Genomic DNA, 12,532 nt, shown 5'->3' with positions numbered 1-12,532 from the left:
TCTCCCTCTATTCTCCCTCCCTCTCACCTACTTCCCCCCTCCCCCTCTATTCTCCCTCCCTCTCACCTGCTTCCCCCCTCCCCCTCTATTCTTCCTCCCTCTCACCTGCCCCCTCCCCCTCTATTCTCCCTCCCCTCCCAGTGCCCTCCACTTTCAGCTCATCCGCAGACGGAAGATCTTCGGGGGGGAGGGGGGTGTCCCTTCCGCGCGCGCGGTGCCGCTCCTGCAGCCCTAGCGCCATTTTTTTTTTCCGGGCACACTCGGCTCTGACCGACGTGCTCGCCCACGCATGCGCGGTAGAGCTGCTCTCTACTGCGCATTTGCGGGCCGTCGGTCAGAGCCCATTTATAAGGTAGATGGACAGACAACCAATGCTTTTTTTTTTTTTTGGACAAGCTTTTTTCTTCCTCGTTGAAGCTCCATCGATGCCACAGGTGGCCGTGGCATTCAGATTATCTACAGGTGTGACCTCACTTCTTTGCTGTGAGAACATTTTAAGCTCTGCAAAACAGAGATTGTAACATTTTCCATTTATGATGACTTGTGTCGCGATAGTGCTTCTGGAGTTACAGAAAGAAAAGCTTGAGCATGAAGGAGCCAGCTCCTGCCAGGTTTTGCAGTGAAAGCCTTGCCATACAGCCTGAGGTGCTGAAGCAGACCTGATCATTATGGGGCCAGTTTTCAAATGTCCACGGGTACTCCCCCCCTGCCCACTGGATTTTGCAGCAATTTGCAAAAGGAAAGTGCGCACGTATTTTCAGAGATTTACCCCTGCTTTTTCCTGTGGATACTTTTTCAAGGCAAAACCATGCATGTTTGTTGCATTCCCTGCCCTATCCCCAACCCTGGTAACGCCACTGCTCAATCATTGGGTAGAGTGGGCAATTCTCAAAAAGTCCTTTTTACCCATGAAAATGGCTTTTTGAGAATTGCCTGCCCCATCCGTTCTCAAACGGATTGAACCGGGTAACTACAGAGTTACCCAGCTAGATTCCCTGGATGGCAGTTGTCCTCCCTCCGCATCGCTAAAACTATGTATGGGTTTTCACAGCGCACGTGCTTGGAGCCGGGTTTTAAAAGAGAAGTTCCTGTGTTTAAGCTAGAGAGTAAACTGCACACGCATATTTGCATTTTTCAAACGTAGGTGTGCTATTTTTCCCTCTTCTGCTGTCTGCACAAGTAGATGCCAAAGTACACAGGTGCTTTGTACACGCATACCGATAGAAATTTTTCAAACATTTGCAAAATTAGCTACCAGATGCAGATGTGGACTACTGAGAAATGTCCCTTAATGTACTAAGCCCCCTTCAACTGAACTGTTCAATCTCTGAAGATTGACACTATTTGTGTATCATGTTGATCTACCCTTAATTAATAAGTGAAAATAATGAATGTTAGATATGTATAGTAAATATACATTGAAGTGTCCTTCAATTACAGAGCACAGAACTTGTGGTCAAGAAGACTCCTAGAGGTCAATAATCAATAAACTGGTGAGCAGCAGTTATCCAAGTAAAGTTACACGGATAACTTAAGCCGAACATATATTTCATTGAATATACTCAGATGAGGTTGCCTGAATAAAATTATTCAGGTAATTTTGCTGGTCACCGACATTAAATATTTGAAATATTGTATTGTATTGAAATATTGTAGCAGCCCAACCCCCTCACCTCCCCCATCCCATAAGTTAAAATAAAAGTTGTGGGCTATAACGGCCTGATCCATTCCCCCACCCCCAAGTTTAAAAAAATAGTCATTGCTGTTTTGGACCAATCTCCCCCTTCATCTTCTTCATCTTAAGAAAGAGGGGGGGCCCACCCTCCCCCTCAAACCCTCCTATTACCCCAGAAGGGAGGAGGAGGAGAATCTCTTACCTCATCCCATGAGGTAAATATCTTAAGTGCCATAACAACTAACTGTGACACTGGCCAACCCCTGCTCAGAACCGAGTTTCCAAGCTTAGTCAGACAAACCCTTGTAGAATATCGATCCCTTGGTTTCCAGTTCTATGTCTGGTATTCACTGTGTGACTGTGAAAAAAGTCTTGTCCTCAGCCTTTCCAAGAGCACTTGGGTAATAATGGGGTTAATGTCGTGTCTTCTTTTCTTTGAACATAATGCAGTACACATTGCTCAGTGACTGTATGTACATTTCTGAAGTGCTGTAACTGTAAAACATGTTTGTCTGCTATTTGATGGTAAGCACAATATGAAATAAAATTATTATTATTATTCATTAACAGACGTGAGATGATTTTTGGAGCGCAGTGATTCTGATACAAAAGGGGAGGAAGCTCCATCTGAGTATTTTCCAGCAGGCAGACTTCATTTTTGGATAAAGGGTGGGAATTTTTCTGGCTCAGGGTGGGAATTTTTCTGGCTCAATCAAGTTCGGTTGTAGTTCACAACTAAACGTAAACCCAGCCCCAGGAAAATTCCCAAATGGAGCTCCACCTTTCATGAATATGCTCCAAAGGTCAACCGACCGTGACTACAGACTTTCACTTCTGGGAAAGAGAAATACAATAGCACAGACTGCCAAGTTTGAACTTGCTTAAAAGGAGAGGTGACAGCTGTACTCGCATAGTGTTTGTGGTTGAGCTTATCAAAAGCAGATGAGACTTCAGCTGAAGGAGAACACTGTTTGAAATGGAAAGGTTGTGGTGAACTTGTCACTCATTGAACAGTTAGGGTCTGATTCACTAAGGCTTTTCTTCCATTCTTTTATTTATTTATTTATTTATTTGACCTGGGCATTTGTTTCCTGCTCCTTTCTATTTCCAGCTCAGTTGAAACCAGAGCTGGGATCTGACCATTAGCATTAATTTGCAACTACCTGGGGATTTCCCCCTGTTTTATATCCTGTCTTAGTCCAATTGTCATGGTGATGATCATGGACTGGGAGCTGTGCATCAGGGCTGCTTGTGGAACCCTGCATTCACGAACCCTGAAATGGCCACTAGGTGTCACCCTTGGGCAATGGTCATGCCTCCATTTCTGCACTCCCCAGGGGGGCTGTGAATACTGCCATCACAGCATCCCCAGCCTTGGTCAGCTGACTCCCACCTAAGGGTTGAACTTCCACAAAGCAGTGCACAGCACTTACCAACTGACCCACCGGCCTGGACCTGCTTTTTTCCCATTTTGTATAAATGGGAGAACATCTTGATGAATCAGGCCCCTTAGAGAGAAAGAGATTATTCCATGAAGACAACAGAATCATTTCTGCCAGAAAAAACAGCTGAAAAGAAAGGCACTGGGCAGTACATTACCTCTACTTTTCCTATCTTGCATTTGAATCAAACAGGAGGAAAACGAGCAGGCTCTGTAGCCAAGAAAGATGAGTGATTTGACTATGCTTGACGGAATATGTAGGGATTATAAACTACCCTAATAAGGAAATCATTTATAATTTGACTTGTCAAATGCATGCAAACATATGCATATATGTATGTCCACTCAGCAGTCAGGCGATATAGCAACAATTCAAGGATAAAGTTTAGACTGCTCCTTTCAATTTCAGTTGAACAGTCTCTTAGCCTGCCTGGCAGGAACAGTGCTAATACACAATATTGCACATTGGGAACTGCAATGCAAACCCAAGCTGAAATTTTTCAGCATGTTCTTAGTGTGTTGTATCTTCAGTCTGCAGGGACCCCAGGCAGGATTTCTGGAAGATTTTCTTCTTGTCAGTTTTCTGCTCTTGTGTCACTGAACAATGCCTGCAAATGTGTTGATTGGTAAAAGCAAAGACTTGGACATGTATTTAGTCAGCCCAACATCTTCCTGCACATCTGGGTTAAGCTGCCTGACCTTCAACTTCTGCAAGCAGTAGCCGGGTTCCAGGCAAGGCGACACCTCCAGGCTGAAAGAGAGCAGAAAACCCTTTTACCCCCTAGTTCTACGGATCACACTATGGCCAAAATTCCAAAGGGTTTGTCTGGCCAGCGTGAACGTCATCCAGACAACGTACCCCAAGTTGGGAATTTCCAGACTGTCTCAGTAAGCAGTCAAATTTTAACCAGATAAAAAGGCAGCAGCCTAAGAGTGTTCCGAGGCAGGGCTCGTTTATCTCACTAGCACTGATATTAATTGCTGGTCAGAAAAACTTACTTGGCTAACTATGGGGCCGATGCAATAATTGAGGGAGGAAAGCGGGCACTCAGTATTGAGCGCCCGCTTTCCTAACATGTGCCCAGGCACCTCTCCAGGGTGCGTAATGAAATATTTAAATGAGGGGTTGCGCTGCCAAGGAGGCACTAGGGAGATACGTGCGCCCCTAGCGCCTCCTTGGCAGTGGGTGCCCAGGAGAGGTGGCTGTTAACAGGTTAGGAAAACAGACGCTCAATTTTACGAGTGTCCGTTTTCCTAACTGGTGTATAACCATGGGTAAAGAAAATGGATGCTTGTTAATTGAGCGTCCGTTTCTCTAACCTGACCACCAGTACTTTTTTTTTTTTTAAACCTTTTGGTTCCTCCGACTTAATATCGCTCAGAAATTAACTCCTGCTCAGAGTTTTCTGTATAACCCAAAAAGTTGTACAGAAAAGCAGAAAATACTGCTTTGCTGAGCATCCTCCGACTTAATATCGCCAGGATATTAAGTCGGAGGATGCTCAGCAAAGCAGTATTTTCTGCTTTTCTGTACAACTTTTTGGGTTATACAGAAAACTCTGAGCAGGAGTTAATTTCTGAGCATAAAAATGAGTGGGGCGGGCGCACATTTTTTTAGATCAGGGGTGAATAACAGCCTCATCAACATGCAATGGTACGTAATGAGTGCTATTAGTTTCGCTGGGGGGAGGGGGGGGGTTGGACGCGCGTTTTGGACACGCCAATCCCCCTAAAGCATAAGGGGCTGTGGATGAGCGTCCAAATCTCGCGTCCAACCACGGGTTAAACGATGCAGTCGGCTGAGAGCGCAGTTTTGCATCGGCCCCAAAGGTTAAAGAAATCTCAGGCCTAAAGTTAGCCAGGTAACAGCTCTCCACCTGCCTACATTTAAACAAATTAAGACAGCGCCCTGCTGGATCCCTCTCCCTACCACTGACTTTACATATAATGTGGGGCGGGAGGAGGGTGTCCAACAGCCCCCCCCATAGGATCCCCTTTGCAGCCAAAATATAAATCAAAATATGGGGTGGTGGGACCCCCCTCCCCTCCTGCCCACTCCTCTGATACTACATAAAGTCTGCCCCATTCCCCCCTCCGCCAGTTATTTAAATAAAAAGCCGTATTGCCAGGCCCCTTCCTCCCCCTTCCCCCAGAACTCTTCTAAACTCTGAAGACAAGAAGCGGTAGTGTCTTGCCGTGCAAACTCTGCTTTGGCAGCAATGTCAGAGTAACGCTGGATGCTGCCAGGAGCCCGAAAAGACTCTACCACCTCCAGCAGCACAAGGAAAAACACCTGAAGCTATTATCCGGTGCCCGAAGTCAGGAAGTTTATTTATTTAATTTATTGGATTTCTATTCCGCCTTTCAGCCACTTCAAAGCGGATAACATTCAGGTGCCATAGGCATTGCCAAAGCCCACGGAGGTGTATGCATGGGGGCCAGCTCTATTTTCAGAAGCAGATATATATAAAAGGAGAGCAGGAGTGTGACATGCAGTGATTCAGCTCCACTTCCATCAAATCGCAAAGGTGCGCACCTGCTCCATATCGTGAACTGAAGCAATGGATAGGAAAGTGACCTTTGGAGGGCAATTTTCAATGCGCTTACTTGGCTGTCTGAAAACCGCCTTCCCTCAAACTCCACGGACACTAATCTCCAAATGCATTAATAAGCAAACTTGCCATTGAACTACAAATGACTTCTCACAGCGAAATTCATTATTTTGTAAATAGTAAAACTAAATAAATAAATAAATAAACTAATGCTATTTAAAATCAGGAGTCAATGAAAACATCAGATGTCAGCAGCAGGGAATGTAATTTTGTACGGTTAACAAACCAATCCAGCAGAAATGCAAGAACTAGAATATGGAAAACACAATAAGCGGGGACTCTGAAGTGACTGGCTAAGGAAGCAATTACATCTGTCATCCTCTGATCACTGTGCTCTGGCTGAGCTATATATATACATATAGCATTCTACAATGGTAAGTATCGCATGTTGTCACATCAAATTATCCATGAAATGGCTACTAAAATAAGAAAACTACTGCATCAACAGTACCGTCTATGATCCAAACGAGACTGTTTGTTCTATTAAGGGCTCATGAAACACATTCTCACCCGACGACATTGTTATACACTCTTCTGGAATCCTTATCCAGGCAGACAGTGAAGGCTTTATATTCCAGGTTTCTGATTTGGATTTTGATGCTGGACGTTCTGATCGTGTTGGTGTCCATCTGGATCGAGTAAATAATTCAGGGTTACTTATCAAGGCTGCATGAAAAGTTTGTGCACTAGTTAAGAAGAATCTTTTTTTTTTTAATTTTATCTGCTTAAACAAAATGGTTGGTGAAACAAATGTTCTGCGATCGGTTCTGGAACAAAACATTTATAATCTCTTAATTCATATCAACAGTTTAGTCTTGTATGGTACTACAGGTCAAGAGGAGGAGTGGCTTGTCTGGTGCTGCTATAGTGTAGCCTAGTCAGTGCGAGGCGAGGGCGGCGTGTGAGCTGGCATGGTTCCTATATGGAAAAAAAAAATGCATTTTTGTTATTTTCTAAAACTGTTTTTAAAACTCCAGGTTCAGCAAAAAAGTTGTATTCACAGGTGAGATGCAGCATCTTGTATACGCTGACTGCATATGGAAACAGAGCTGCAAACCAATAGGTTGATTTTAAAAGCATTGCTCGTGGAAAAAAACAGCCACATACGCGCATTTGCGGGCCTTGTGCGAGCAACGCAGATTTTAAGAAGCCGCAAAGTATGCAAGTACATGCCCGTGCGTGTGACGCGAATAAGGGGGCGGGGAAGGGGTGGGGCCTGGGCATTCTGGGGTGGAGCCAAGATTTACACGCATTAAGTCCGCATTTTAAAAAAGGTGACCATGTGGCACACGTCGGCTTGTTATCCGCGTAACTTTACTTCTGCTCCTGATGAGAAGCAAGTCTGGAGATCTCGAATTTTAGGGCGTTCAGCATGGCGTGAGGGTTTGGGGTCGGGGGGGGGGGGGGAGGGCTTGCGGGATGAAGAACCTCTTCTACTGTCCTGTGGAACTTGTAATTTCAAGCAAGCTAAACATGTCAGAAAAATATAGAGGCTCCACTGGGAACACACTAGTGTGTCATTCATGGTCACTGGACGGTGAGAGAGGCAGCAGCAGGCCCAGTGATGGATTTAGATTTGTGCAAGCCCTGGGTGCTATTGGTGCAGCTATTCTTCTTGCCCTCCCCCCACTCCCTGCCCAGTCAATAGGGGAAGAGGCTGAATTAGGGAGCAAAGCAGCTTTTCTTTGCTCTGATCTGTATGCTTCAGCCTAAACCCTGGTACCCCCCCCCCCCCCCCCATCCAGTTCTCTGAAGGCTGTCTGGGATGGGAGAGAGTGGAGCATGAAGCAGAATGCTGTTCTATGCTAGGTGAGGTTCAGGTTTTGCAGCCCCCCAGGTGCCGTTGGTACTATTATTGCCTGTCTCCCCTCCCTGCAGAAGGGGAGAGGCTGAATTAGGAAGCAGCTTTTCTTTGCTCTGCTCCAGCCTCCCCCTTCCCCGTTCTCTCTGCATGCTGGGAGAGGAGGGGCAGGAAAAGGAAACAGGGCTGTTTTCTGCTGAGTGAGACTCAGTGCGGCGGGAGGCAATAAATCTTCAGGTGGCCTGCTGCCCCCAGACTGTTGCCCCTCTAGCCACAGGCCTAGTATGTCTGTCGGCAAATCCAGACCTGCAGCAGTGGAAGAGGCAGTGGTGGGATCTAGGCGGTGGCAGCAGGAGGTCCAAAGTGCCGACTGGTGCATACAGAGAAGAGGATACGTGAGACGGCTGAGGACAGTGGTCACTGAGGTTCAAGCAAGGCAGGTGATGCTGGACAGGTACTGGACTTATCCGACCTCAGCACTTCTTACAGTAACAGACCTGTTATATTTTTTTTAATAAAACTGTTGGTGTGACAAGAAATACTGTAATTAACTGTAATTAAAAACAGGTTTGACTGAAAATGTCCCTGAGGGCATGGCGGCAATTTCCAGGACTGTATTAAGCAGTAAAAGCATACATATGCACCATATGCACCAATAGCATACATATGCACCAATAGCAGTCAATCACGATGTCCTACTCAACATTCTCAGAAATATTGGGATCACAGGCAAGGCCATTGATTGGATTCAATCTTATCTCCAAAATCGATCTTTCACTGTCTCAATGGACAACAATGAATCTGATCCCATCAGTCTTCCCCAAGGTGTACCCCAAGGTTCCTCACTTTCATCCACGCTTTTTAATATATACATGCTTCCCCTGACCACGCTTCTCACTAACCTGCATATCAAACATTTTATTTATGCTGACGACGTGCAGCTCATTTTCCCTTTCTCTGACTCCATCCAAACTGCTTTACATAGCTGGGAATCCTGTCTTTCCTCAATCAACCAACTCCTAAAGGACATGCACCTTGCTCTCAACTCTAACAAGACTGAGCTCTTAATCATATCGAATAGACAACCACTCCCAGACATCCCTCTTACTTACTCAGCTACCAACTTCCCTTCGCACACTCGCAACTTAGGAGCTATTATTGATAATCACCTCTCATTCAAACCATTCATCAAATCCATCATAAAGGATTGCTATTTTAAACTCCAAACAATAAAGAAACTCAGACCCCTACTACACTTCAACGATTTCCGTACAGTCCTACAGGCTATTATTTTATCCAAGCTCGACTACTGTAATGCGCTCTTACTCAGCATTCCTGCATCACACACCAAGCCTCTTCAACTCCTACAAAATGCCTCCGCTCGGATATTGTCAAACACAAAAAAAAGAGATCACATCACCCCCACACTTATTCAACTACACTGGCTCCCCATACAGTCACGAATTCTTTACAAAACACTCTCGATCATACATAAGAGTCTAGTAAATTCTAACCTGAACTGGATTAACCCCCCCATCTCACCCCGTACATCCAATAGACCCACCCGCCCAGCACTCCAAGGAACACTCCGTGCCCATTCTATCAAATCTTTTAAACTCTCCTCTACTATTAACAGAGCCTTCTCTCTTGCCGCCCCCACCTTATGGAACTCACTGCCCCATGATATTCGAATAGAGACTTACACCCCCATTTTCAAAAAGAAACTTAAAACCTGGCTCTTTCGGCAAGCCTACTCCATCTCACCCCCTATTACATAAACCCCCATGTGAATTGTTAGATTGATATCCTGGTATGAACGCCTTTATGTCTGCTGATTCTGTACTGTGCACTTTCATGTATTTAGTTCTAGTTATAATTATTATAATCAGCATCTCCCCATTGATGCTTGTTATATCTAAGGGCTCCTCCCAAAGATTATTTATATGTTACTGAGTTCACCATGTTTATCTGTTATTTGTAAGGGCAATGCCCAAAGTTTTGTGTTCACTGTGAACCGATACGATGTGCGAACGGATATCGGTATATAAGAAATGTTAAATAAATAAAAATAAATAAATAAATAAATATGTATATCATAAACGTGGAAACTGCCCTCCTCCCCACATTTCCCACTCCACAGATTACAAAGAATACATCACACTTCATCAGCACCAAAACAACCATACGCGTGACTGTGTCCCCTTGAGGTTTTCCAGATAACTCAAGAATAGAAACCAGATCCTTGCAGAAATAAAAGTTCCTTGCAAGTCTTCCCTTCCATTTCCTACATGATATCCATCAGGCACTGGCACAGGTTTGTAATCACTTGCGCACATTCAGCCCAATTCTCTTGCATCCACATTGGCTGGAAGTAGCCAAATAGGAGGATTTGAAAACTGTGCAAATACCGCTGGTAAAAAAAAAAAAAATGTACCTGTGGACTTTGCAACAATGTGGGCAGTTTGAAAACTGCTTCCATATTGAGCATGTACTTAAAGGCCTGGAATTATCCCATGCACAGGTATCGCTCTCTCTATATACATGCATACAGCCTTACTTCACGCCCCGAGTAACAAAACGTCTCAGGCGCTTGCAGGGGGACTTTATTCCAAAACATCAGCAACGCAAGCACTTACGGAAAACGATCTTCCGGACAGGTTGGTTGTTCTTGTAACTTCTGTAATGTTTACATTCAGGCACACGAGGTCTGCAACAAGTAGCATAGAACAGGATACAGTCACAACCAGCCAGTGGCACCGAGGGAGGGGCAGGCAAGCTGCCCAACTGAGGGCTGGGCGCTGTTCAACTGATACACAGCAGATAGCAAAGGAGGTAAAAAGGTCTTGCTGTTTATACATTTGCTCAACTGAGCAAACTTCAGAGTCATCTCTGCTGAAATGGTAGCCATGGATGTGGTGCAATTTGCACCCTCCGGAAGGAAAAAAATAATCTTAAAATAGAAGTTATACTATATTTCTTCCATAGCTGGGAAACCACTTATGAGAGCTGCATTCTGCTTTGAATATCTCACCTGAGAGTGCTGATGAAAGGGATCAAACATGCCAAGAAAACTTTTAAGTCTCAGCAAGCAATGCCCTCAAATACACTGCTAAATAACTTCTACTTAAGAGTTATTTTCCTCTCTGTAGCACGCACAGCAATTTATAGCAGTGTTGTATATGCCACAGGGGGCACTTCAATGTATCCAGTTTTCACGTGTTGCTCAACCTGACACTCTTACACAATAAAAGATAGCCCACATTACACCAGACGTTTCATGTGCATGGACCGTAAGAACTGTGAAACATAGCTGTGTGCACTCCTGATACTTTCAGAACACAGTAACACTTTTATGCACACAATATCATATTTTATTTCATGCTTTTCTAAAAATTGAGGTTAAGGCATGTAACAGCAGATCAACATTTATACACATGATATTTCAATAAATAAAATAATAGGTACATATTAAAGCAGGCTATAGCAACCATGCTAACATCTCAAATAAATATAAAAAAAAACGGAAGTCAACAGTAGGTTAAAGTATACCAAAAATAAATAGGATAGGGAAGAACATGTCAGGCATATTGTGGAGATACTAAGACACTGCAAGTTATAACAAAAGAAATAAGGCACTTGTGAGGCAGAGCAAATTAAGGAAATAATATTTTTTCAATTTATGGGTTTTTTTTTATACCGATATTCGAGGGTGCATCATATCAGTTTACAGAGAACTTAACAGAAATTACAAAGAAAAAGGGAGGGGAGAACAAGGGAGGTCATGGGACACAGAACGTTGTGTCCCAATAGAACAATGATCGATAACTATCTACAGTGGAAATAGAATAATATACAAATTAGATTGAAATATATACAATTGGAATGCTATACAATTGGAATGAGTAATGTACAATTGGAATGTACGAATAAGGTAAATAATGAATGTTACTGTACAAAGGGTGTACGGGAGGTAGAAGGGTAGCATGATCTACAATTAGATTGAATAATATACAATTGGAATGATATAAAATTGAAGGGAGGGATATACACTTGGAAAGTATGAATGAGGTAATAGCTATTACTGTACAAAGGGTGCACGGGGGTAGAGGGGGAGGGTATGGGGGAGGGGGGAAGGTATGGGGAGGAAGGATATAATAGTAAAGGGGAAGGGGGAGGGAGAGGACAGTCTATTCTGGGAAAGTACGAATGAGGTAAATAATGGCTATTACTGTATTAAGGGTGCATGGGGGAGGAAGGATATAATAGTAAAGGGGAAGGGGATGAGGGAGAGGACAGAGTCTATTCTGGGAAAGTACGAATGAGGTAAATAATGGCTATTACTGTACAAAGGGTGCATGGGGGAGGAAGGATATAATAGTAAAGGGGAAGGGGGTGAGGGAGAGGACAGAGTCTATTCTGGGAAAGTACGAATGAGGTACATAATGGCTATTACTGTACAAAGGGTGCATGGGGGAGGAAGGATATAATAGTAAAGGGGAAGGGGGTGAGGGAAAGGACAGAGTCTATTCTCAATGGATGCTCAATTAACCAGCATCAGTTTTCCTAACCCGTGGCTGTGTGCAAAGCCACGTCTCCTGGGCACCCGCACAATTTCCCCTAGCGCGTCCTTTTTAATGTGGCTGCTCGTTTGCATATTGCAACGTGTGCCAACGAGCCTGTCTTATCAATGTCTTACATTTAACTTGCCAGTGCTTATGCTTTATTCTATTTTCTTCTGTTGGATCCTTCTTCCAATTTTTGATTGAAAATCTTTTGGCCAAAATATCCTCTTTCACCTCACTTTTTACCCATGCCAGTAATCATTTTGCCTTCCTTCCACCTTTCTTAATGTGTGGAATACATCTGGACTGTGCTGCTAGGATGGTTTTTTTTTTTTTTTAACAATGTCCATGCCTCTTGCACACTTTTTACCTTTTTAGCTGCTCCTTTCAGTTTTTTTTCTATTTTTCTCATTTTATCAAAGTTTCCCTTTTGAAAGTTTA

General features: G+C 43.9%; 1 protein-coding gene across 1 annotated transcript in view; it reads right to left on the bottom strand.

Annotated features, from left to right (window-relative positions):
- Positions 1 to 295: 295 nt before the first annotated feature.
- PIK3R6 (phosphoinositide-3-kinase regulatory subunit 6) overlaps positions 296 to 12,532 on the bottom strand; it is a 276,075-nt gene continuing 263,838 nt past the window's right edge. The window contains 3 exon segments of the mRNA XM_029600333.1: positions 296 to 3,867; positions 6,239 to 6,357; positions 10,166 to 10,236. Coding sequence (XP_029456193.1) covers positions 3,711 to 3,867; positions 6,239 to 6,357; positions 10,166 to 10,236 — 347 coding nt within the window. The 3' untranslated portion in view covers positions 296 to 3,710.

Source organism: Rhinatrema bivittatum, chromosome 4, assembly GCF_901001135.1.
Source record: "Rhinatrema bivittatum chromosome 4, aRhiBiv1.1, whole genome shotgun sequence".
In the NCBI taxonomy this organism is placed as follows: Eukaryota; Metazoa; Chordata; class Amphibia; order Gymnophiona; family Rhinatrematidae; genus Rhinatrema; species Rhinatrema bivittatum.
Note: the sequence above shows the minus strand (reverse complement) of the source record. Positions and strands in the feature narration are given on the sequence as shown.